The 27,345-nt window shown below is 39.9% G+C and overlaps 1 protein-coding gene across 1 annotated transcript; it reads right to left on the bottom strand.

Moving 5' to 3' along the window:
* Positions 1–406: 406 nt before the first annotated feature.
* PITRM1 (pitrilysin metallopeptidase 1) lies at positions 407–27,045 on the bottom strand. Its single transcript, XM_025895428.2, has 26 exons — positions 26,947–27,045; positions 25,916–26,022; positions 25,179–25,330; positions 24,625–24,739; positions 24,417–24,513; positions 23,883–24,043; positions 22,495–22,621; positions 21,685–21,773; positions 21,013–21,141; positions 19,267–19,380; positions 18,741–18,837; positions 15,589–15,723; positions 13,487–13,625; positions 11,971–12,087; positions 10,721–10,853; positions 9,912–10,032; positions 9,057–9,133; positions 8,593–8,758; positions 8,368–8,468; positions 7,315–7,435; positions 6,455–6,526; positions 5,186–5,298; positions 4,528–4,653; positions 3,140–3,285; positions 1,395–1,497; positions 407–888 (listed from the first exon to the last, which is right to left on the bottom strand). Exons 3-26 carry the CDS (start codon positions 25,306–25,308, stop codon positions 795–797), a joined length of 2,823 nt encoding a protein of 940 aa, XP_025751213.1. The 5' UTR covers positions 25,309–25,330; positions 25,916–26,022; positions 26,947–27,045; the 3' UTR covers positions 407–794.
* Positions 27,046–27,345: the final 300 nt, after the last annotated feature.

Genomic DNA, 27,345 nt, shown 5'->3' with positions numbered 1-27,345 from the left:
AAGCTCTAACAACTTGAAGCAAGGTTACACCCTTCTGAATCTGATATTTCTGTTTTCTCAGAGCTTCTTCAAGACTATTAAAAAAAACCACCAATAATGATCAAAAAGAGTAATGTGATTTTTGAAATTAGGCTGCCAAACAGCCAAAACTGTTTCCTCATGCCAGCTTATATTAACTGGACCCTGACAAGAAGTTAAATACTAAACCATGTCATACCAAAACGACTGAATGCTGCCCAAATTTGCAAACTAAATAGACTGTCCCTTGATTCATTAGGGATTCGCCCACGGCACTGCAGTTCACCCACACTCAGCTCAACACAAGGTGGAATGTACTGTCACAGACTCCTTTGGCTGTAGGTGGCTTATGCAAAGGAAGCTGGAATTACCACACAACAAAATGAAATCTGTCAGTATGAGAGACAGTTCTTTATGTATCCAACAGCAGACATGATTTCAAACACCATTTAAAACTAGAGTTTTACATATACAAAAATATTTCCTTTATATAGTATTCATATGCAATTGGAGGAGTGAGGCTTCAGTAAAAGATTAAGGTCTGTCTTTGCCATGCAGAGCATGTAATTCTTGCTCTTAAATACTGTATGGTTAGAAAATTTTTCACATCGTTATTTCAAGGGCAGCTTCTAACTGGTTTGGTGAACACTTAAAAACAGCAATGAACCTTTCAGTGTTACCATAGCACTATTAAAAGTTACTAAAAAAACCCCTAATGATGTAGTCACACAGATTGATTTGTTTTGTGTTAGCAGGGATAGATATTCAGCAGCAAGTCATCGTTTGACCCATGAGGGATCTTTGGTGATATCCGCATTCTCTGGGCCCAGTACAGCTTGACCACGAGTGCTCTTCCCAGCTGCAAGATACCTGCAAAAAAACCCCATAAACAAGTGAGAAGCTGGTGCATTCAGTTATCCATAGCTCTGCTCTCCAAGTTAAAAATATTTTCATCTCAGGAAAAAGTCTTCTTTGATGTGTACAACTTGTTAGTGTTTACTCTGCAGTAGTGGAATTCTTATGTCTACAGTGCAATTCAGAAGTCAGACACAAAATGCTACAACTTGAGTAGAACCAGCTCATGTAGTGAGTGTACTGACACTCCAGTTAGTTTCTGGACCTCTCAAAAGAAAAACAATCTCCCACAAATTCAGAATGTAGGAGGGAGTTACATCTGCTACAGTGCAGAATATAAAAAGCAGGATATAATTAACATGTCTCTTTCTAGGTTACAAAAGAAAATAGTGAAAGTAGTATGTAGGGCCAAGGGGAGAAATCCAATATCTTAAGTATGACAACTTTCACAGACTTCTTAGAAATCAGGTTTTTGTTCTATTTTTCAAGTAAACATCCTCCTAAATTGAGCACAGGCTTACTTGTTTGATACATCAACCAGGTTATCACTGTTGACAGCAAAGAGTTGTTCTCTGTGTGACTGCTTCATTTCATCTGAAATCCCATACAAGAATTGACCCATTCCTAGGGAAAAGAAAACAAAACCCCACATTGCACTGTAATCTCAGTCACAGCCAAGTGCAGGAATGAGTGCAAACTACAACAGTAACACGTGCTGGAAAGGAACAGAGACTACTATCAGGCCATTGTTCTGAGACAGTATCTAACTGAGTCAAGAATCAAAGGTTAGAATTGGGCTGAGTTAGTAAGAGTTTCCTATTTAGTAAAAAAAAAAAAAAAATTCATATTCTATTCTGGCAAGTGATTTGTCAAAAATCTGAACATAATGGTCTAGCAAAGTTCAGGCAATTCATTATGAAGAGTCTTGGTACTTTCTGAGTAGCTGCAAGCTGCATTTCGTAAAGCTGCTATTTTTGGAACTCTTAAAATTTGCAATCAGTAGTGATATATGTGCAACATGAAGGTCTGATCACCTTTTTGTACTACACACAGAAATCTGCATACAAATGTTTTAATGCTCTTGTTGGAATACTTGCCTACAGTATTTTAATATAAATACTATGGCTCCTTGAACAACCAGAGAACTCCAAAATAATCACAGAAAAGCTTTTTGTCAGGCAAATAAGCATAGGGGGAAGAAGGTGGCTTGGAAGGACTTCTGTCAACAAGTCCAAGCTCCTGCCCAAGGCAGGGCTGACTTCCCAGCCAGGTAAGGTTGTTCAAGTCCTTGTGCAGGGCCTGGTGACTGAAATGAAGTAACAGCATGAAGGGACACCCATTCTCTCTGCATCAGTTCCCAGGCCTATGGAACAGAGCTCTCCATTCAGTGTTCACTGAGTTTGCCATCGCTCTGTTAAGATCTGTGTTCAAATGCCAAAGAATGTTCGTCATCCCTCACTAACACCAACACCCAATGTGCAGGCACTGCACTCATGTGCACCTAACACTGGTTAATTGCCCAGACCAAAACCAGATTCTGTCAGATAAAAGTCAGCTTCACTGGAACTTTTCTTGTTTAGTAAGTTAGTATTAATACGAGCACATTTTAAAATAATACTAATCTTAACCCTGTATACTCTTTATGTATAGGAAGGGAATGTATTCTAACTTGGCAAGTTTTGGATTGAAATTCAGATAAGAATGCAGGAGGGAGGGAAAAGCAAGGACAGTAAAGCAACATGTAAATAAGCTGAAAAGATGTCAAGATATTACGAAGGCATCGTGAGTGTGTAAATATATAAAGAAGATAACACCCTCTACCCCAGCAGACAGATATGCTTTAACTTCTTCAGAAAACAAGCACAAAGGGCTAGTGACAGTCACAGTCAATATGCCTGCTTGGGTCACAAAAATAATCCTTCAGCTTTCCTTGAATCAGAGGACAGTATTTCTTTTTATTCGTTTGCATTTCATGTCCTTTCCAAACCTAAAGTTGTTTTCCTCAATCTCCCTCCACCTCCAGCTGTATGCACCTGACATCAAGGAGCAGTAGGAATGAAAAGTTCAGCAGAGAGCCTGCATGCATGTGGTGTGTCTGAAAAGAAGCAACAGAAACTGCCTGCTTCATTGAAACTGCAGTTAGCTTACATCTCCCAAGTACAAATTTTATCATCTGACACAGTTTAGCAAACTAAGTATTTTCTTCCCCTTAAACTTAAAAAAATAAATACACACTGGCAGCACTGGGAGGCTGGTGAGAATATACCTTTATCCGAAGGAGCTATCGGTGCATCCACAGCAGCAAACACTGCCAGCTTAGCTTCATCAATGTCTTGTTGTGTGAATTCTCCAGATTTGGCCCATTCGACTGCTTTTTCAAATGTTTTCAAAGTGGCTAACGAATTTGGGTCTCTAAGAAGAAAAAGAAAACTTAAAATCAATTACTTCAGTCTTACAAAATGAAAAACCAAAATGGCTGTGTTCTCGTTTCATTCATAATTTACTATGCATCACACACAGGGAAAAATAAATTATAAACTTCCTTTTTATATACAAGAGAGGTTTTGGGGTTGCTTGGGTTTTGATTTTTTCCCCAGAAGGAACTAGTGTTATAAACCAGGCAGATTTAGAGTTTGAGATACATGGGTGCAGTTCAGTTGCCTAAAAGTTCCAAGACAGTGTGCAGAGAACTGGTCTAATAACAGAGGGTCAGCTAAGCCAGCACTGTTCACAGGGCACTGTCAATTTGCTGCAGCAGCTCAGAAAGCACATCTGCTGTTACTACCCACACCAGTGATATTTACGATATGCCGTATCTTCTCTAAGCTGCTTTTCCTGCTACACCTGTTTTTGCTCTCTGTAAAACAGGTGCCACAGGTTAACAACTACTGGCAAGTAAAGGACTACTGCCAGGACAAGTCCTACCACGTTGAAGCTTCACAGAGAGGCAAAGCTGCTCAAACTTCAGTTAGGAATCCTGACCAAGCACTGTGCTAGGCTGCCTTTAGGCCAGGAAAACTATTTAAGCCCGGACTCCAGCCACGTGACATTTCTAGTGGGGTTTACAACTACTTTTTAACACTTCCAGTTCAAATTCCATCTGAAAGTGCTTTGGTGAGCCCAATGCAAGGTAATAGCTCTGGACTGACAAAAAAGAGAAGAAAAGAAGGAGAAGGCAGTTCTAGCTCATCACCAGCAATGCCTCCTGCTAAACCTCCAGTGATTCCAGCCAGTCACTGAGGGATACTGCATAACCTTATGGAACATGATCATCCTACTTCTTGGTCTCAAATTTAGAATAGTCTTAAATTCCCTTTTTTAGGGCCTCTTCCACCCAGGACGAAACAAGGAAAAGCCAGTTTTACATAAATCTGGTACCAAGACAGTAAATATCAAAGTACAGAGACTCAACAGTGGTTGCTACCAGCACAGGTAAATTAGGCTTTCCCAAGGACACCAACCACTGAAAGCAAGGAAGAGTTTATTAAGCAATTTATCTAACTTCATCAGCACTGAATCACTTCCTTGTTATTTCATTCCTTTTATTTCACTTCATCTTGAAAGAGAGCTACAATTGAGTTGAAAATAAGATACAGCCAAGTGCAGTCAGTGGTCCCCTCAGCCATGAACAGGAAAGAACAAACCCACTGTTACCTGTAGGAGTAGAAAGTGAATATGCCATTGTGACTAAGTTTAGCACCTCCACCATAAGCCCCTCCTTTCTCTCTGATTTCCGTGTGTAGGAATTTAGCTGTCATCAACCGAGCGAGGATTCGGAGGCTGGAATAAGAGAAAGAGCAACAGCAAAGATGTTCAGTGAACTGGACAACAGTAATATCCTCAACTTCCTCTAAAGCTCACCAGGATCCCCATTTGCAATGCACTGCTTCTTGTAATTTGCAACAGTAACAACAGCAATATTCTAATAATAGCTGAATAATGTGACATCACTGTAAGAGTGGCACTGCTCTGGATCATTCCTTGTCTATTTCTATTTATTTCACTTTAATGAAATATGAGAGCAGCATTCTAAACTTTATTACGTGCCATAGGATTGTCAACTCAGAACACATCCAAGTAGGCAGGGCTGTTTATTCCAAGTTAGCAGACAGCACCTCCCAATACTTCACCTCAGCATTTATAGGGCACCTCCAACCCAGCCATGCATCAGTTGCTTCGTACAGATTTTGTAACAAATGCACTGCCAATCATTTTCTATCAACGCTCCATTTTCTGCAGTCAGCCCAACACTTTCCATTTGGTTTTGTACTATGCAGCACACAGAGAAGTTCCCTGATGTTCTGCTTCCCACCTTGCATAGTCTGGAGCCGTGTAGGGAACTGTCCGAACGCATTCCCCAATGTAGTTCACTGGGAAGGGAAGTACAAAATGGGTCTTCATCTGGCATGGTTTGAAAGTAGGATCCTAAGAGAAGGATGGATTATTGTCACCGTTAGCAGATGATGCAATTTATATAATTTATATAATGTATCTAATTGAGAACTGTGGCAAAATTTCCCCCGTTCTCAAAAAAGTCAAACATACAGACACACAAATGCTAAAGCTGCCACTTATCCCACAGTGCAACCAGTGACATTTCGCTTGTGCCCATATCCAGTACACAGAATTGCCTTGGGAAACTGAAGTACAGGGACACCATCCACCAGCTACCCATCCTCACACCCCAGATTTTCAGTTCTGCAGATCTTCTGCCTCTGCCAAGGAGTCTGGACTTGGCCATGGATTTACTTCTATTGAAACAAGTGTTCATAACTCTCCACTTCTATGTCATGTATGTACATAGTCACCACATCGTATTTCAATCCATCTACTAAATTCTAGACATTGAAAACAGGTTCCAAAACTGTAACCCACAAAAACCTCCCTACTATTTATGACAGCAGCTGCAATACGAATTTCTACTCAAACACCCCCTGCAATAAATTCAATTCTTCCTTACCACCCCACTTCAAAAATTCCAGTCCTTTCCATGTCTCCAGGTGTCTGTAAAATTTGCTTCTTTCCCTCTTTCACAGATACACTTTTTGGTGTACTCACTTGAGCATGAATAGACCCTCACACATCTCCAGTAGTTTTAATCCACCATTTCATTATTCCCCCACCCTTTCTTAACTTCAGAGACCCCATTCCCAGCCCCTCACACAACTCTGGCTGGCTGGCCAAGCAGAGCAGTGTATTTACAGCACTGGTCAGCAGGCAAAACCGTGGGCTGAGCTCTCCCTGCCCCCTTCTCAAAGGAGAGCTCAGGGTATGCCAAGCTGCTTTTCTGTCCTGTAGCCAAATACAGATTTTCATTTTCACTTAATAGTCACTAATGCTCTTCTGTCAGGTGTCATTCACATTCAGAATCATTTAGGGAGGAGACAAAGGAAAGGAAGGGACTAATTGGATGTGATTAAGAAGTCTGATGGCTAGTTTAAGGGAACAATCCAGTCAGAGGACTGTGGAACTGAGGGGCACATTGTGTTTCAGTGCTGTGCCTCCGTAACAGCTTAAGATGGACCATAAGTATCAGTAACAGCCCAGTAATACCAATATCCCCAAGTAGTAATGTACTTACATTAACTAATTTCCTTGTCATCTGCAAACCAGTAACCATTTCACTTCCCACAGGTTTCACTTCTGAAGATTTCTACAAGAGATCCAGTCTTCATATTAAAAGATAATTTAACGATTTATACCAAAAATACAACAAACGCAATCCCTTCCACTCAAACCTCTTTAAAACAATCATCAAACTGTGCCTTCACAAACATAAGCAAAATACTCAATTACTTCTTCGTATTTTCTAAGCAAAAGCCAAATGAATTTCCTTCCAAGAGTAATTTGGCACTGAGAGATACCAAGACAGAGATTAAATGAGGCCCATAAAGTTTCAGACTATCATTTCACTCATGGGTAGGGAACTTATTCCAGTCTCATCAGAAATTAAGACAAATCTGCATATTGACAGAGCAGATCCTTTGTCAACTCTACTGAATCAAGCACTTTTTGTGCCAACTGTCCTGAACACCCTGATAACGAAACAAATTCCTATGCAACTGAGGAACTGCACATCATGCCCTATTTGCTTTTGGCCAACACTTCTAGTAAAGCTCAGCTAAAAAAGAAATTAGTTTTATGCAACAGGGAAAGGAAGAAATTCTTTTTCCACATCCCACGCCAAGGCAGTAACCTCGGGGTAAGGCTTAACAGCTGATCTACAGGATTTCTATTGTCTACTTTACTGCAGTGAAGACAGTCTGTGTGGCAAAACACAGAGCAGCTGATCACAGAGCTGACTCTTGCAACTTTCTTCAGACATCTTTGTATGGACTTAGTATCTGAGTTAAAACAATCTTCTCCTGATTGCACAGTGGTCATGACGCGATCGAGTGAACTGTATTTGATGCCTTAGTCACACATGATGTAATTTCTCACCTCAATCACATGGGGACGAACAGGTTTTCTCTCTTTTTTACTTCTAGCTATGCCCTTTAAAAATTTCTCTACTTCTTTAGATGCTTCTGGTATCTGCTGAGGTGCTGCATTCACTGAACATCTGTCAAAAATACATATCAAGTTTTTAAATATGGTTTTGTGTTTTCAGACAGTCTTTTATAATTTTACCACTTTGTCTTTCTAAACATTTTCTATCATACCATCATAATGTTAGATCAGTGGTCTCTGGTAATCTTAACATAGAAAAAGGCAAAATATTCATAATCCAGCATCTGATGTAGAAAAGAAAAGAAGTCACAGTCCAATTGTTATTCTTTTGCTTGACCTAAAGTTGAGCAGTAGCAGTCAAACCACTTCTGTGCACAAGACAGGACTACCTCAGTTTTGCAAATATAAACGTCTCTGAAAGAAATTAGTGCCCTCTGTATCTTATCTTTACAGGCAGCCCTACCATGGTTTTGAACAGTATAGATATTTATATAACTTCACTTAGCATTTCATGCTTTCCAAAACAAAACTCTGCAACTTAGGTCAGTTCAAACAGACCCAATTTTGGTTCTAATGCATCTGACACTAAACACCATAGTGTGTTTACTTTTTACTAATGTCTTTACATTTTCCAATATATGTATAAAGCAGATTTCAGAATGTCACTACTTTCTTTTCAGGAGAAAAAAAAAATCCAAACCATACTGTATTAAACTGTTACAATACAATATAACAGTATTTGTATAATGAGCACCTTTAAGGGGAAAACAAAAAGGCAGAATTTTGAGTATTTCTGTAAAATCCCACAGGTCACTTACAAACTCTGGGTACAACAGTTACATATGAAAAATTGAATAAAATGAGCTACCATAGCTACTATAGTTGCCATTCTGTAAGCAGGGAGAATTTAAATTAACAACATTCTTATTGTTTTTCCACAGACCTTGTTTCAAAGTATGCAATGAGAGGCACTGAGAAATGCACATTCACAGGCCATGGCCTCTCTTAACCAAAATGCCCCTCTTCTTTTTTGCTGGAGCTCACCTGATGTTGTCACTATTTAACAAATACTTCTTAATGCGTGGTAGTTTGCGCAGTATTGGTTTAATATCGGACATTTCTGCAATTCTCTTCATCAACTTCACCTGTGTGGGAAGGGAAGGCAGAAATATTACAGATTAAGTCAAAGAAAGAATTGGCAAAACCCCAGCACTGCAATTCCAGAGTTGAGGATTTGGGCCTCACTGAAGGATATTATCAACTTTTCACCTGATCCATCCCACTGAACATTTCCTGCAGTTCTCCAGAAGGGGTAAGGTTTTTGCTGGCTCTAATAGAAGCATATAAATGCCCACAATCTGGAATGCCATTTGACAGCTCCTGGGCAGTCTTCTTAACTAGCACTCTGAAATGTTCTTCCTCGTCAAATCTTGGGCTGAAAAAGAACAGAAGCAGATCTCATGCAAAAGGACACCAATGGAATGTCTTATACTGAATAATTCATCATCCCAAGTTCAACAAAGAGCTTTTAAACTGTTTGTTGTCCATTTAATTCACTCTATAGTCATGCACTTGATGCAATACTTAGGTTTAGAGAGACACTAAAGATTTAGTGACAAAAGAAATCCCAAAGTAGGATCTCTAAGAAGAGGAGAATGGCTGGGGGAAGAGTGTAAAAGAGAACCCCAAAACACATGCAAACCCACAAACAAACAAAACCCAATGTACTGTACTTGTTAAATATTTCACTCCATAAATGCATCATGTCTGGCAGATTTCTATCCAAGCACAGAGATGAAAAGAGCACACCCTGAAGGAAAAAATAAAAAACAAAACACGAAAAAAACCCTTCACACAAGACAACCAAAGCAATGGCCCGAGAAATACACAATAACATTTTATGAAAGTGATGTAATGATGCCAACCTAATGCTAACATCACAAAATCACTCTAATGCAGGTTGTGCTACTAAATTAGAGCAAACATGAAATATGACTGTTGTTCTCACAAAGCAAGCCTCTCAACTCCTGCTCCTACACTCCTCAATTCCTCCTTCTTAACAGACAGCAGCAGTTCAGAAAAAAAATTTCTTTTTTTTCGCATAAAGAACAAGTCCAGCAAAGGAGTCCCCCTAATTCAACTCCAGGTTCCATGGGGAACAGACCACAGAGCAGACCCCCTGCAAGTTTGAAAGAATCTTAGGATATATTGCTAGAACTGTTATACCCAACACAGGCTCTAATGATCCTGCAAACATTGACATGTTAACAGCACCCTCTGTGTATAACACTACACCATTCTGTCCTCTACCCTCTGCTTCCAAAATGTTTTGCAGCACTCAAAAACATGGCAACAGATGCTAATGAAGCACTGCCTTAGACAGGATACCCACGTCAAGCACTCCCCTTCAGACAAAATACTGCTACTGTAACTGTCTGATTTATATCTTACACAAAAAGGCACAAGTCCTTTTATACACTAAGTTTTCAGTGCACATTAGCTGACCCTCTACCTGGAAGCCCTGACTGATCCTTACCTACACAGCTGTTATTGCAAGTGTAACACCTGCAGGTTTATGATTAATTTACCTGTTCATACACATCTAGGTGTGAATCATCTGGAATGATGTGTGGGCTGACAGACATCCCACCTGTTTTCAGTTCTATTTGCTGGGCCTGTTCCCTGTAATCAAGGGCTCCACATCCCATCCTGTGAAAAACAAGAGACATTTGTTTCATTTTCAGTGTATGCCAAAACAAGGATCCATACAGCATTTGCAAAGTACTGTTTAGGACAACACTAATTTAGCAACTAAACAATCTGGGGCATTATCAAGCAAACATAGTACTTCACACCTTACAAAAGCTTCACATCCAGCTTTTCAATGAAAGCATCCTGTTAATTTAAAATGGTGTATTAAAAGTGTGCTTTATGTGCAGGCTTCCATAAGGAACTACATTCATAATATCACATAAGCTGTTATCACCAAAAAAAGAACATATTCCTCCCAGACCAGGTCACTTGTTCTGCTCTGTGGTCCACTTTCCCTTGTAGGTCACTGTTCCTGTGGTCACATAGTGAAATCAGACCAGAAGTCTATTCAAGTGAAAACTTTCAATTTCTGCTATGTTATTTTTCATTTACAGGGATTTTCCAATCTGTTCAGGGAATGCCTGTGTTGACACTGGGCAACAAGGCAATGCAGAGAGTGATGGAAAAGGGAAAATGAGTTGGCAGCTCTTTGGAGAAGAGAGAAGACCACTTTCTGCAGGAAACCAACTTAACAGTATTTCCCTTCTACAGTAAGAACAGATGCTGAAATTATTAAAGGCAGTATTATTTTGGCAAGCTGTATTACAGCCTGTTGCTTCAGCTTCTAAGGAAGTAAGCCTCTCACTTCGTAATGACGTTGCAGAAGAGCGGCACGTAAGGTTTGAGCTCCTCGGGAAGTGTGTTCAAGCTGGAAACAGCTCGGAAATAAACCACCCCGTTGGTGGGCTGAGCACAGTACTGGACAGGAACTTCATCAGCTAGGGATAAAAAAAAAAAAAACAAAAGCAAAGAACATCAACAGCTTCCTACTATAAACACACAAAAGCAAAACAATTTCTTACAAGAACCTCCCATTAGGAATAATTTTCTGTTGGCATTTCAGAGCCACCACTTGTTTAAATTTTGCACATTATACTGAACACTGGACTGAAAGATTTTATTGTGTCTGTCCATGGTAAGGTAATGGATACCTGGACAATCTGAAAAGAGAAATCTGCTGAAAGAGGTCATATTTTAGAGATAGCATTCAAATAAAGGAAACGGCAACTTGTTTCTGAACAAGTCAAAAAGTTTTTCTCTCTTATTTTTGCCTTCATCACCTCAAAAGCTGAGGAAAGCAGGTTTCTGCACTGTACACTCTCTAAGCTAGGACATTAGAATATACACATTAGAATTTTTGCCAAACCAGGTCTTTTTTAGCATCAAAGTTATACAGTCTTGACACTTGGTCATTTTTGCAGGAAAGTGTCTGTCAGAAATATACTACAAAACACTATTTACCTCCAAGATTCTGATAGAACTGTAACAATACTGAGATCTACCATTTTCTATCATTCCATGGGGAAAGCACTGGCAAAGCAAGGAGACACTTCCACTGAAGTTATGCAGAATGACAATTATGTCTTTTTTCCAATGGCTCCTGTATGTCACATTCTGTAAATAACGGAGCAGGGAGGGAGTGCAACAAGGAAGGCTCAATGCACCAGCTGCCAATAGTGCTGCACCCTGGTAAGTCTTTGGAAAGTCAGAAGATTGCTCAAGAGCACTGAACATGCCACTCAGAGACTCCTCTGATTGCAGGGCAACTGGGGAGTACACCCAGAGCAAGGAGCTGGCATCAGGAGCACTCCCACCAGATCCTGGGAAGGGCAGGAGGCTGTTCCAGTCAAGCACAGCCTCACATTGCCCCTCAGAGGTCATGGCCACACTGCAGATCCACTGCAATCTGTCTGATCAGAGGTGGGAGGGAAAGGACCATAACTGTGGACAACAAAGTGAGTCCCTCTGCTTTGCAAGGAGCAACAGCTAGGCAAGCAGGCAGGTAACAACCCAACAGTGCTGCTCTTTTGAGCACGAAATAATGGTGACACCAACCTGTGAGTGTTGTCTCCAGCACAGTAAATGGGATTTTGGGCTCGATGTCAGACACTTTTAAAGCTGGGAGACAAGAGGTATCCTGAGGTTTGCTTTGAAGAGCAATTAATTCCAAACCTAGTAAGGAGAGAGTATCAGCTTTTAGTGAAAGTGCTGTCAAAGCTTAAAACCTACTGCGGTGATAAAGATCAGAAAAATGGAACTCTGAAGTTTGGAATCTTCTATCTGCAATTCTTTCAAATATTTTACTGAAACAAATTCTGCAATTATCATGCAACAACAGCAAGCAGAACACTCTTTGTAAATTATCTTTCCAATTCCCTCTCCATATCCTGTTTACAGTAACATGCAATTTAATCCCTGAAGAAGAGACACCTGACAGTCTGCCCTGTCACCCAATTCTGAACTCTGACTCAGACCAGGCAGGTAAGAAGCTTCTTTCTAACCCATTCCCCCCAGTTCTTACTCAAGTGCTCTGATGCAGGTAACTTCTTGTGATTAATTACACATTTCAGCCTTTCAGATTCTAGCTGGTCACTGTTAAGTACTCTTCAATTTATCCTGGTAAGCAGAAAGCCTCCTCTGATTTTGTGCTCCCCTGTCTCCTGTCTCACACCAAAGCTTCAGAAGATTAACACTGCATTCTTGGAGGATTTCTATGACTAGATCACTATATCACTGCCTTCACAAAATCAGATTACTGTCCAAGGTTTCCAAGTTTAAGTTATTATCCAGAAGTAGTTAAGCACAACATTACTTTTATAGTTGGCTTGATAGGTAGGAAATATAAGAAATAAAATTACAAAATACAGGTTTTATAGGTGCATGGAACAGACCTCATGCTCATAAGCAGCGTCAAGGTACATGATGGTATGTATGTATCTGAAGGGAGGGTGTCAAGAGGATGGAACCAGGCACTTCTCAGTGGTGCCAGGCAATAGGACAGGAGGCAACAGGCAGAAACTGATCTACAGAAAGTTCCTCCTGAATATAAGGAAGAACTTCTTTACTGGAGGGGTGATTGTGCACTGGAACAGGTTGCTCAGAGAGGCTGGGGAGTATCTCTCACTAGATATCCCAGAACAACGTGGACACAATCTTGTGCCATGTCCTCTGGGATGACCCTGCTCGAGCATAGAGGTTGGACCTCTGTGGTCCCTTCCGACCTGAACTACCTGAATTCTGTGAATTCATCTCCCATTTAGTGCAAGTTAATATGGGAAAGAACAAGGAGGTTGGTATTTTAAAATAATTCCCTTTTTTCTGCCCTAAGAGACATTGATAATTCTATTTTTGAGTGTTAAAACTACAAGAATATACCAACAATACACTGTAGTGTAAGCACTGCACTGCACAGCCCCGTAATACATATACCCAAACTTCCAACAAAAAAACCCATCCCTTTCAGAGCAAATGCTGAAGTGTCCCTGAGAATTTAAAATGTTCTACAGAACATCAGCTAAAAAACTGTGGTTTTAAGCAGTTAGAGAAATAAAAATGTGAAAAGCAAGTTAACCTTTTTCAAAAATTTGGGTTTTTTCTTCTTCAGAAAGTGCATTGACCTTTTTTTCCAGCTTTTCTGCTTCCATTTTAGCTTGTTTATCATGGTAGTCTTCCTCTGGACTCATTGACAGAGTCAATCTGTGCGGATTATCCTGCAGAAACATATCCCAAAACGAAGCATTATTAATTCTGAGGGCAGCTTCCTTGCCTCAGATTATTGCTTCATCAGCAGTAAATAAAAATGGTCTGTGCATCATTTGGCTTGCATGTTATCAACAGCATCACACACACAGAGTCTGAACTCTCGATTTCATCCAGAACAATCTGCTGTGCGGGTGGGGAGCAGAGGCAGCTCACCACAACAAGCATGAACACCCTTCTGTGAAATTTCAGCACAGACTCAGAATCCCTAAACGGCACACAGGACTCATTAGTCTAATTAAATCAAGGTTAAACAACTGTACGTAACACCACAGAGCAGCATGCCACAAATTTTATCTGGAGAGTACTCTAAGACGAGGAATTTCATTAAAAGCAGGAGGGTTTCATTAAATACCTTCTTTAACCTGCCCAAGCTTGAGTGCACAGACATCCCATATGATATAATATATAATGATATGCATGCCTTATCCTGCTCAGAAATGGTTTACATCACCCTTGCTGCCACAGAACTCCAGGTATAATGCAAATGTCACAACTGCTGCTGAATTCTTCTTCAGTTATACCAGACTATGGAATTCTAATATCAAAATTACTCAAGCAGCTTCCATTTGCCATAGTACTGGGAGGCCAGTCAAAAGACAGTGACCTCAAAAACTGCCCATTTCAATGTAGGAGTCAAACAGCAACATCTGTCGCTGACAGACACTGCTAATAATCTGGGACAATGTAATTGGATTCTGTTCTTTATCTCCCCCACGCCTCTGTGAAAAGACTACAGAAACCCAACTGAGTATGGAGTTGAAGAGGGAAATGCAAAATTAACCGGCTATATTAAAATGGACAGAACAAATGGCATTCTCTCCCTTGCTCCCTGTCTGCTTTATTAACTTCCTGGTACAAGGCAGAACACTGCATAATCTTCTGATAGAAGAACATCCAACTATTCTCATCATTTCCTGCTGAGTCGTGTTTTTGCCTCAGCCCCCCCAGCAGAACTGTAAAGGACATTCACAAAAATACTGCACCTACAAAAGCCAAAATTTAACAGCTCCCTACTGCCTCCAGACACTAACAATGCCTTTAGGAAAACTGATTTCAATTAAGGCCACTGCCTCTTGTTGCCTTTGAGTATATGAGAACCAACATTTACACCAATCAGATTACTTATTGGTAATTATTTATAACACATCTGCCTTTCAACACAATTTAAACAAGTTGACTAGGGGGGGAATCACAAGCAAAAACACAACCCTACCAACAAAACAACAAAAACACCAAAACAAAAATCAAAACAAACAACAACACTCTCCCCCAACTACAACAAAACAAAACCAAACCACTTTTGCATTACTATCAGTGAATTTTTTTCATTTCTGGCATTAGCTAATTAAGGGCTTCAGAACTATTCAGTGCTGTAATGCCTTTATAGATTTTACTTCTGCAAGAACTCCAGAAGTACATATGGACAGGAAAACATAAAAAGAGCAGAAAGTTATTGGCACTGACAGCAAAATTCAGACAGCAGTTCAGTAAACATGAGGAGCACCAAAATAATCTTATTTGTAATCAAATCTTTTTCACCGAAGAAAAGATACACATTGCTATGTCAATATTAAGGAACATGTAACTAGGTCTGTAGTTCTCTCAACTTCTCAGCAGGAAACACCCCATGTGCCCTTCTGTAGCATCAGGCATCACAGTCTGGTAAAACATTAGTATTTTATCAGTGTTCTATTAAGTGTGGTTCCAAATGTCCAACCAGATAACATTTTTCCATTCTGAAAAGCTTTCATTTAACCATCTGAAATTAACATGCTTCATTCCAAGTGCTGCTGTTCAATCTACACCTAGAAATAGGCAACATGGTGACAAAAAATAGCCTTCAGTTTAATTTTAAATACAAAATTAAATAAAAAATTAATACTGAAGATAACTTTCCATAAGGTTGCCTACCTTAAAATATGTTTTAACTTTCTCCTGAAGAAATGTGGGATTTTCTTTAAGACACTGCCTGAACCGAGAGACTTGATCTGCAATCTTCAGAAGCTCCACTGGATCCCCATCTTGATTCCAGCACGAGGCTATATGCTGAATGGAAAAGAATAATTAGGTAAGCAGGACAATCCATCTGCATTTCTCTAACTGACAGCCCCTGTGTTCCAAAACCACTTTACCATTTATATTTGAATAACAGACATATAATGAGTACTTCTAACATTTTTGGAGAGCAGGAAAAAAAAGCTGAAATCCTTGTTCATATTAAGGGACAATTCCATCATCATCTGTCCCCTGTTCTCTCCATTCTTGCCTCAATTTTATCATACAAAACCACTGTCTAATTATTACCTTTTTTTTTTTGCAAAGGTGTCTATACCTGTATTCTGAAAATATGTCATAATATTCATTCCTCCCACACATTTAAAATAAATTAACTTTTCAGCTCAAGAAAGCAGGAAAAAAGAAACAGGTGGTAGGGACAAAGTAGTATATATATATATATATATACACACTACAGTCTATCCATTTATTGTATCCATCAGATGAAATGATTTATAATAAGGTAACTCAAATATGTAAAATAGATGGGACTTTGGAGAAAGAAGACACTAAATAATCAGAAATATCCCCAGGATATTTCTTTTGGAAAGTTTTTATTCTAGTTTTATTTTCTAATTTGAGACTATTGTTTGCTTGAGTTGCTATTGAAAGTTCTTCAAATACACCACAGAGCAAGATACCAAAAGCTTCTGTATTTCTACTCTGTATGAATGGGGAAATAACAAAAAAAAAAGGAAAATATAAAAAAATCCAAGAGATATGAAAGAAAAAGCCTTTACTAGAAGCATATAGAGAACAAATCCATCGTTAACTGTCAAAACCACCTTCTCTTTTCTTACCTGTTTAATTTCAAGCAAGTATCATAAGCCTTCAGCCTTTTTCAGTAATAACTATTTTTATCTATTCTGTGGAAATTCCCTAATGTGATTTAAAGAATAGTATTCTTTCAGAATATGCCTGAGTTAGTTCTCTTTAAACAAAAGAAGTCACTCTACTTGAGGCTTCTGCAGGGTCATTACAACAATTCAGTGCTGGTTCCCAGTAGGTAACCTAAAAGTTTAACCAAATATCTAAGAGCATTGCCCAAATGTTTTTTGAGCACTGAGAGGCTTGGGGCCATGACCACTTCCTTGGTGTCACAGTTTATCCCTGGCTGGCAGCCACACTCAGCCACTTACTGCCAGCACAGCAGGATGAAGGAGGAGAATCAGAGGGGTGAAAGTGAGGAAACTTTTGGGTTGAGATAAACACAGTTTAAGAGGAACAGCAAAAGCTGTGCATGAGCAGAGCAAAATGTGGAATTCATTCCCTGCTTCCCCTGGGCAGGCCAGGTGTTATGCTCTCTGCAGGACAGCAGGGCTCCATCACATGTGATGGTGACTTGGTAAGACAAAATGCATCACTCCAAACGTCCTCTGCTTTCTTCTTTCCCCAGCTGTTGTTGCTGAGCTTGGTGTCACATGGTGTGGGACAGCCCTTGGGTCAGCTGGGGGCAGCTGTCCTAGCTGTGTCCCCTCCCAGCTCCTGGCCCATTGACAGACTCCTCACTGGTGGAGTGGAGTGAGAAGCAGAGAAGGCCTGGACACTGTGTCAGTATAATGAAAACATCTCTGTGTCATCAGCAGTATTCAGCACAAACCCAAAACACAGCCCCATACCAGCTACTGAGAAGAGATCTAACTCTATCCCCAGCCAAAACCAGTACACTTGCCTGTTCCAGCACTTTACCACCCTCACTCTCAAGAGCTTTTTCCTAAATTGATGTCACCTATCTTGACTTTCCTAACACCTTTGACAGTCCCACACACCATCCTTAGTTGCTAGATTGGAGAGACACGAGTTTGATGGGTGGACTATTCGATGGATAAGGAATCAGCTGTAGAACCACATGCAAGCAGTTGCACTCCAATACTCAACATCCAAAGGGAGATCAGTAACAAGTGTTGTGTGTTCCTGAGGGGTCTGTACTGGTTCTGATACTATTTAACACCTTTATTAACGATATACAGCCAGTGGCACTGAGAGCATGCTCAGCAGGTTTGCAGATGACCCTAAGCTGTGTGGAGCAGTCGACACACTGGAGAGAAGGAATGCCACCCAGAGGAACCTGGACAGGCTTGAGGTGTGGACCCACATGAACCTCATGAAGTTCAACAAGTGCAAGGTCCTGAACCTGGGCTGGGGCAATGACTAGTAATCAGTACACACTGGGTGATGAATGGTTTGAAAGTAGACCTGCAGAGAGTGGCCTGGGGATGAGAAACTGGAAATGAGATCAGAGTGTGTGCTCACAGCCCAGAGAGCCAATAGTACCCTGAGCTGCATCACAAGCAGTGTGACCAGCAGCTTGAAGGAGGTGACTCCGCCTCTCTACTTCACTCCCTCCAGACCCCATTCAGCTCTGGGGCCTGCAGGACAAGATAGACACTGATCTGTTAAAGCAGATCCAGAGGAGGCACTCAAAAATTATCAGAGGGCTGGAACACCTCTGCTACAAAGAAAGGTTGACAGACTTGGGTTGTTCAGCCTGGAGAAGAGGAGGCTTTGGAGAAACCTTACCGTCGCCTTTCAATATTTGAAGGGGGTTTATATGAAGAACTTTCCATAGCAACTCAAGCCAGGAATTGAATTAGTGTACATTTTCACTTGTGAATCTTGAAATTAAGTTACAGCAGTACAATCCTAAATTCCATAGAAAAATACAGTCCTCCTATTTGGCTTTTAAAAACACACAAGGCATCCAGCCAAAACATACAGTTCCCAGAGCCAGTATGGCATGTCCCTCACAGAAGTAATTAGTGCTACTGCAATCAAAGCTACTATTCAGGCAGAGACAACAGGCTCACTGCCCAATTAAGTCATACAGTGAGGAGTCCAGAGGTAGTTTCACGGCTACTGAAAGAAAAGATGCCCATGAGATGACAAAGGAAAAGCCCCTAAGTAAAAAGTTTTACACACCAAGAGCCTACAAAATGATCCCATATTTTATAAAGATATAGGCAGTTGAGTTTTTTATTCTTAAAAAAACCACACACACACAGACTTACAGATGTCAGGGCAAGTCCAAAACTTGTAGACTGATGCTTCAGCTGGATTTCAATTTTGTGAAGCAGAGCTTCAATCCTATCTTCCTCAAATCCTTTCCTTTGGGAAGGGATGATGAGAGAAGGAAATCATATCCATTAACACTAATCACTTTAAATGAAGGTATGAAAATGAATTATATCATCGATAAAGGAAGCATTACAACATAATGTCTTCCCTATTGAATTGAAATTGGTATGAAATAATATTAATATGTTGTGTCATTTAGTGAAACTGCACTAATATCATTAAACTCCTGAAGATTACACTGATGAAAAAAAGTTACAATAGAGGAAGTAGCAGATACAAGTTTTAAGAGTATTGAACAATATTACTGGTTCTTTGATGCGTTTATTGTAATGTAACTAAATTTTTAAGGCATATTATTAAATATATATATATATGTATTATTATATGCCTACATATTATTATAGTAATACCTAAAAGACTAAAAACTAACAGTATTCTCAAAAATTGAGCATTACTCACGCAATAACTTCATCAACTGTTGTAGCAATTATCTGTTTCACAGTTTCAATGTCTCTTTCAGCAATACCCTGTAGACCCACACTGAAATAAGTTTCTCTTGTTGAGCCATTAAATCTAGAATAAAACATATCCAACTCAGTGACAAGTACTACAACTTAAGTGTTAAATCTGCCAATAAAGGCAGAAGGAGAAAAAAAACACCCATCGTTTCCACATACACACACAAGACTTTAAAGCTAGATAGAAAGAAAACTAATTATCAAAGAGTCAAGAAATGGAACTTAAAAGCAAGTTTTGTTCAATTTCAGTAGTAGTAGCCACTGTTAAGGAAACACATGGCACGTGGTATTAGAGAAAAAAAAACAGTTACAAGAGAAAAGCTGGTATTTGCTGTTCATCTTCCCATTCATTTGTAACTTCTTTCAGGTAAAGAAGTCTCACTTTTTGAGGTGAAAATTTCAGCTGCATATATTACCAAACACATATATTCTATAGACTTAAGCAGGTGAGTGGAATGGTACTTTTAAAGCAGTATTTTTAAAGTAAGTGGTCAAAGTGAAGTGTTCCATGAACACCTAGCAGTCCAAACCAAAGCCAGTACACAAAATGTAATAGGTGCTCATCAGCTCATATACAACCAGCATTCCACATCTAAAAAGCACAGAAGGAATTCAGTGGTAGGCTCAGGTACTGAATTTTTCAACAGTGATCTCTGGACTCAAACATTTTCTTCTAGATTGATTCATCAGCACAGTCACTAAGGCGAATTAAAGCCAGCTCACTGTACAGTTCAACCCTGTATCAACAGAGCCAGCCTGGAAAAGGCTCAGCTGACCAAAAATACAAACTAGTCAAAATACACTTCAGTGTCTAAAGATGGATTCCTATTGCCATGCTCTGGAATATTAAGATGTCTGCATGGCACTGGCATGCATGACACAGGACTTGCAGGAAGCCAATGACTTCACATAGAGACTGGCAGAGTAAGACATTAAAATCACAGTGAGCACAGTAAGGTTTCCTACTCAAGCCTCTGAGACAGTCAGTGCACTGAGGCATGATTTTTGTCATCCTCAAGTCTAAAAATCAGTCAGATGCACCATGCCTGGAAAGTGCTTCTTTCTTTGTGCATACAATAAAGGCAAAATACGACAAGCAGCTGGCCCTGTGGTTCAGTGAAGACTATCCACCCACCCTCAGGCTGCAGCACGAAGACACTCAGAAGACTGCAGGAGCTACAGTTTGAGTAAGTGTTGCCTCAAATACCCATTTGTACTGAGGGGATGGCAAGCTGATGTTACCTAATTGCACAAAGGCACATTTGTGACAGACCTACCCACTCCTAAATCACAGAATTGAAGCAAAAAAAGCAACATGGTACAGAGAAGAGCTACCAAACTCTTCTGAGTAACATTAAATGTCCAGGATGAAAAACTTAAGTAAATTAGGCTACTGAAGGTATATCATGCTTTATACCATCTATCCATTTTTGTTGGTCATAAGCTTTAAACAATACAACTTTGTTTAAACTAACTTCGCATCTACCAAATTATTTTGATGAGCTAAAAATTACACTTGAGAATGGCTTACAGTTCACCAGAAGAAATTCTTAATATGTTTTAATATTAAAATAAGATTATTCTGGTATAAACTGCCTGTATGAGAGAAGAGTTCTCCTAACTTAATACCAGTTTTTAACTTTTCTAATACTGCTTATAGTGATGAAATGTAAAGTGTAACACTTACCCAACATCAGGACAAAAATCTGTACCAACACCAGACTCAATTAAGGCTTTGTAAAAAGGAGAATTCGGCCCATCAACCAACAGTGAAGACAGCAGGCTTAGTGTGAACGTTTCAAAAGTGTCTGTAATACTAAAGAAAAATTAATAGTTCTTAAAAATCATCAAATTACAAATGTGTGACACCCAGCAACACCAGGTCCATTTCAGAACTACTTTTACAAAACAATGTAGAGGAAGCCAGAGAGAAATAACTGTCAGTTATGAACACTGCTCCAGACCTTGGGGAACTAAGAGAGCTCTGCACCCCTCACTTGTTATAACTACCAGTAAAGCAAGTTAAACTGGGCTGCGAGGGGAGATAAGTTAGTAGTAGGTCATACAGAAAAACTGGCAAATGACAGGAAATTGAAAGGAAAACAGTGTTATCAAATATCTCACTCACTGAACAGTTGTGTAAAATGCCTGATTTTCCTTGTGTCTATCTGCTAAAGACAAATTTTGCTTAGCAATTAAACTTCTATTTACTAAAGCAGGATTTGTCTGACTTTCCCATGGCATTACTTCCCCTAAAGATGATGTTTATCAAGGGGACTGGGGACATGAAACATACCTACATCTTGCTTAAAGTCCCAAAATGAGCCTTTGATTCAGAATTTCATTTTTATATACTTACTCTGTTAACAAGTAGCTGACACTGACAGTTGTCTGCTTGGAAGGATCAGCAGCAAATGAGTCCAAGCCACATGTTACACTGTGTTCTCTCTGGAAAGTAAAATAAATGATACAGACTAAACTTAAGAGCAGAAGTTACAAACAAAAAATGACTGCTTGCATCTTCATAGCATCTTCTTTCTAAAGATTTAAAATAATTTTACAGATACTCACGGGTAAGTTTAATATTCATGAGCAAATATACAAACACGGGATATCTTGAAAAATGTGAGTGGTATCTCAGTTTGTAAAAGTGGACAATAGAGAAGAGGCTGAAGGAAATCTGGCCATAATTAACATTCTGAGCTGGTTTTCAAACAAATGCTAAAACTTTCCGGACAAGTCAGGGAGGAAAAGGAGGAGGGGGGAGGGAGAGAATGGAAAAAAATATTTTTGACACCAATGTTTGGAGGGTTGGGTACCATTAGAAGGAGTATTTCCTGACACTATGTATCAATATTTCTATCAGTAGCACCAGTGCTTCAGATGATGAGGGCCTTGCAAACCGGAAATAATAAATATAAACAATTGCATGCAATCATTACTGAAACTCAAAATAAACACAGTTTGTCCCCAGTACAACCAAAAATAAAAATACTTCAGCTCGTTTACGCAGTTCTAAACAAAAGAGTAACTCCAGAGGTTGGGCTAAAATATTAACCTGGTATATTCAGTTTCTGCAGTTCCAAGACTGGATGTGTACTGTTTCTTTTTATTTAATTGTTTGTGGGTTTTTGTTTTGTTTGGGGTTTGGTTTGATTTTTTTACTTACAGGTTTTTCCCAGAGCTTCTGTTTCGGGATGTCAGTTTTTGATTCAATTCTTTCAAATTTTACCAATGCTTCCTCGTGTATTTGCTTCAAATGTTGCTCCAGTGGAAAATTACCATAAGTGAAAAACCTGCATTTCAAATAAAAGATTGGGATTAAGCATCAGATTTCACATGAAATTTAGAATATACTCTGTATGTCATGTGTTTTCCAATAATTCAGTTACATCTTGAGAGGGGCATTACAAACAATGTCTCAAAGTTAAGACCCACCAACTTGGAACATACATAAAAATCACAGACCTCTTGGTAAAATTCCACATTTTTCAGCTGGGTTTTATGCTTTGGAGGCCTCAAAATGCCTTATGATTTTTCTTATGTTCAGTTTTTTTATTTTTAAATTTGTTCTATTGCAGCAATATACAAAGATACAAGAAAAAATATTAGTAACTGAAGCCAGAAACCCAGTGCACTCAAGTTTCAGAGGACAAAGTTCGTACAGTCCTCACACATAAAATATAAAATACAACGGTCCATGCCTATGATCTATAAAACACAGCTGGGTTCCATGGGTCAGTCTACCAAACACATTCCCATATCTACAAGCCTTCAGGGAACTATATGAGCACGAGGTATGTCTCAGGTAAATCTTATCCCTCAATTAAAAAATCTAAACACGGTACAGTAGAATACTTCGGACGATGAGAAAAACAATGGCTGGGAAATTCACTATCAAGAGACAAGCTGATGTTCCTTAAGTGAATTAATCAGAGTAACAGATTGAGAACAAAATTAGTACAGAAGAAATAATTATTTCCCTCCATGTAACTTTCAAATTGACTTTTAGTTTAAATACCTTATTAGCAGCAACCAAATTAGTATCTGACTCAAATGAAGATCCATTATTTGGAATCCACTACAGTAATATGTGATCTGGGAGTAAATTAACAGTTATTCATTTGTAACTTCTAACTTAATCTGTGTTGACTTCAAAGAGGGCAGGAACCCCTAGATTCATCTATGCTACCTGTATCATAACTCCTTAACATTATTGCTAAATATGTATTATTGTGCTCCTTTCCCCCCAACCCATGTGAGTTCAGGGTCAAACATCTGTAAACAAAAACCCCCAAAACAAATCCTCATGATCAAGCCAACAGAAACACCCTTGAAAATTACCCATCTCTCTTTCCTGCCTCAAATCCAACCTCATTGCTCTTCCTACATGAAATTCCTTGCTTCAATGCTGTCCTAGCTGCTGTAGGGCACAGGTTATCCATGTTCCTGGCCATGTGGATGGAAACACTGTACCGGTGGTCTTCCCCTCACAGAAATATGAACAAAGTGCTAAATCACTACATAACCTAGAAAGTTAGTCCCAATTTCAGATACCTGGAATTGCTTGGATGATAATGTGTGGCATGGAACTGTTTAAGCTGCTCCCATGTAAGATCAGGAATACATAATGGATCTCCACCAGATACTACACCATAAGTGTGATCGGGAAGGATTTTGTTCTGCACGTGCTGTGCAAATATCCTCTCATTATCTGTCTTAAGAGGAAAACACCACATTTCAGTGAAAGTCATCAAAACACATTTTAAAGATAAAAGGTGCTCAATAACAAGGCCTCAGAGCTCCAACTTACTCAAGAACTCCCTCCTCACATAAGCATTTAGTTCTGCAGTCCCACATACGTTAATAAAACGTTATCGTGTGAACGTAAGAGAAAATTCTACAATGAAATACATTATCAAGGTGCTGTTTTATATGTAAAAAACCTTTGACAGGCTCACTTTAAAAAAAAAACAAAACACGCCTATGCAACAGACTGTTGACTTTAGTAAATTTTCAAGAGGAATGAGAATCTCTGGTGCAACAATGCACCACGTGTAAGATCTTAAACCAAACATTCACAAAACTTACAAATGCCCCTTTCATTTCATTAAAAACAACTCCTTTGAAGACTAGAGGTGTCTGAGGATCAGCTGGGTTCTCATGTTCTAACCTCCAACCTTCTTGCCTGAAAAATTAATAACAGAAGTGTTAGGAGTTTGAAGGTTTTGTTGATTTTTGGGGGCTCTTTTTTTACTTTAAGGTTTGCACCATGAAGTGCAGTTTCAAGCTGTCTTACCAGAAATCTAATTGCCGTAGACATGGAAAAAATGCTGCATCCAAGTACACAGACAGGAGATTCTGAAAGTCCTTGGGATTTTGTGTTGAAAATGGGTAGAGTGTGTAATCACTAGCTGCATATAAATAAACATAAAAAAGATCAGCATTTTAGAAAGTCTAAGATGCATTTTGCCATAATTTATTTTTAACTTTTCATCCATATAAATAACTGGAAGAAACAGTAAGTATGAAATGTATTCTTGTCGAGGAATACATGGACTTTTAAAATCGCAGCTATTTTACCACAAGAGCTTTGCTTTAGCCATAGATACATATCAAGAATTAAATGTATTGCTGTATACTACAAAGCTCCAGCTCTACTGGGACTTTGTAACTGCCAAATGAACAAGATCTATTTTGTTGTCTTGCCTTGTTAGTTTTTCAATATCTCACTCAAAACATTCACACCTAATAAAAATGGCTCCCCAAAGTGAAATTAAGGAGAGCCAACAGACAGCCATAATGCAATAAAACCTCATGCATTTTAAGTGGCATTATTCACTTTTGGCTTACCTGTGAATGCATTCATAAAAGTGGACAGTGACCTGTTTAACATTTTAAAGAATGGATCTCTGCAAGGATACTTCTGAGAACCACATAACACCGTGTGCTCAAGAATATGTGGGACCCCAGTGCTGTCCATTGGAGTGGTTCGGAATTGTATACTGCAAGACAGAGAGCACAGCGTGGAATGCACTCATTTGTGAGGAGAAGTCCACCCAACTCCTACCTACAGCTGTGATTTATGGGAACATCATCACTGGCTGACAGCTAGTGTGACACACATCAGGATGCAGAGTTATTGAGTTCTTCAGACTCTTGAGTGCTCAGCCACCTCTTTCAGAGGGTGTATAACCTCTGCACTTCTATTTCTGGAGGTAGTACAGAAGCTCTTAGCACACGAGTAAACACATTTATTTTTACCGAAAAGGTTCAGAAAAAAAAAACAACAACAAACCTTTGTGGAAGGTTATGGTTGCATTATTTCTGCCTTTGGAAGTTTTGAAGGCTTGCCTGCATAAATGTCTGAGGAACTGCACCTAAATTAAATACTGACCCTGTTTTGAGCAGCAGACTGAACAACAGACTTCACGACATCTGTTCCAACCTGAAAAACTCTAAGAAGACCCACAAACTAAGTACTACCCTCTCTGTTCTTACAGAAAAATCCAGTCATGAAGCTAGATTACAATTCAAAAACCACAGGGTGATGTTGAGATTGAATGTATTATACACATATTAATGTTTACCTGAACAGATTATTGGAGTCCTCCCGAGCCACATGTAAATATCTGGCTCCTGTACCATCATGACTAAGCTTCACTGCAGTGAGGAACAGCTCAGGAACAGCTGTCACCTGCATTGGAACAAAACATTTGTATTGCAGTGTGACTGAAACTGGGTCAAATAGATCATGGATGACATAGGAATGTTCAATTAGTTGATCCTGTATATAATACTGTCTTATAAAGAATTAAATAATTTTTTGTTCCTATGGTGTGACAGGAAAAAGGCATTATGCAAACGGAAAATAAAATTAATAACCCAATTAAACTAAACTACAACCAAAGAACCATACTCTTATGGTATAGATAGAAATTCAATCAGAAATACAAAGAAAATGCATATATTCAAATGCAGGTGGCTAGGGCAGTAAAAGAAAAACCAAGGAACCCTGTTCTACCACTAGCTCTGTCACTAGCAATCACTTCTCGAAAATAACCCTCACTTTCTGCTTTTTTTTCAAAAAAGCAAAAAGAAATTCAACATGTTATTTCCCTCACAGGTTCTCAACAAAGGTGTTAAAAGTAGCTTAGAAGAGAAAATATTGCTTGAATGTGTTTCATAAAACAGCACACAATGCAGTTCAGCTATCAGTCAGGACTTTTAGGAGGCCACACCGAATGGTCACACCTGCAGCAGACACACAAGATCGCGGGGTGCATTATTTACTCTAGAATTACCTCCCTGTTCTTGCTATCTTGCATTGGCCTCTTTAGCCACCAGCACGCCTGTAGCAAATGTGGGTAGTCCTTCCCAAATCTTCGTTCGCGAAACCTAGCCATGATGATCTCCCTATAGGAACACGTGTTAATGGTACCTAAAGAATCTGACTGCAGAAAGGTAGCTACAAGTAACTCTTGCATCATTTTTCTGACTGATCACCCAAAGCATCCTTGTAAGTCTTCAGTGTGCAGTGGCCTCACGTAGGTGCCTTCCAACCACGGGGAAACTGATGTACACAAACGCAGAGGAACCGCAAGCGGCGGGCGACGCTCACCTGCTTCACCGTGAAGCCGTGGATGTGCTCGCCCACCCTGTACTCCAGCGCCCTCTCATTCGCGGGAACGCTCTTCCACCTCCACGACTTCCGACTCAGGGACCTGAAACAACACAATTCCCTTTAAACAAACGCGCTCCCGCCGGCGGCGCTACAAGCCGCGAGCGGCAGCGGTCCCTCCAGCGCCCGGGGTCCCGCCGGCCTCCAGCGAGGTCGCGTGCCGTCCTGGGGCGGCGGGCCCGGGGCAAGCGCAGGCGGGCGTTCCCCGCGCGGGGCCCCCGCCCCCTCACCGGCCGCGCCGCAGCAGCCCCCGGTAGCGGCCTCCACATGGCTGCGGGGATCGAGCGGGCGGGACCGACAGGGCGGGCCGCACCAAGCCAGCACGAAATAACAGCCCGG

Source organism: Manacus vitellinus, unplaced genomic scaffold (assembly GCF_001715985.3).
Source record: "Manacus vitellinus isolate BGI_N305 unplaced genomic scaffold, ASM171598v3 scaffold_3_pilon, whole genome shotgun sequence".
Lineage (NCBI taxonomy): Eukaryota > Metazoa > Chordata > Aves > Passeriformes > Pipridae > Manacus > Manacus vitellinus.
The sequence above is the reverse complement of the archived record's forward strand: the minus strand, read 5'-3'. Positions and strand labels throughout refer to the sequence as shown.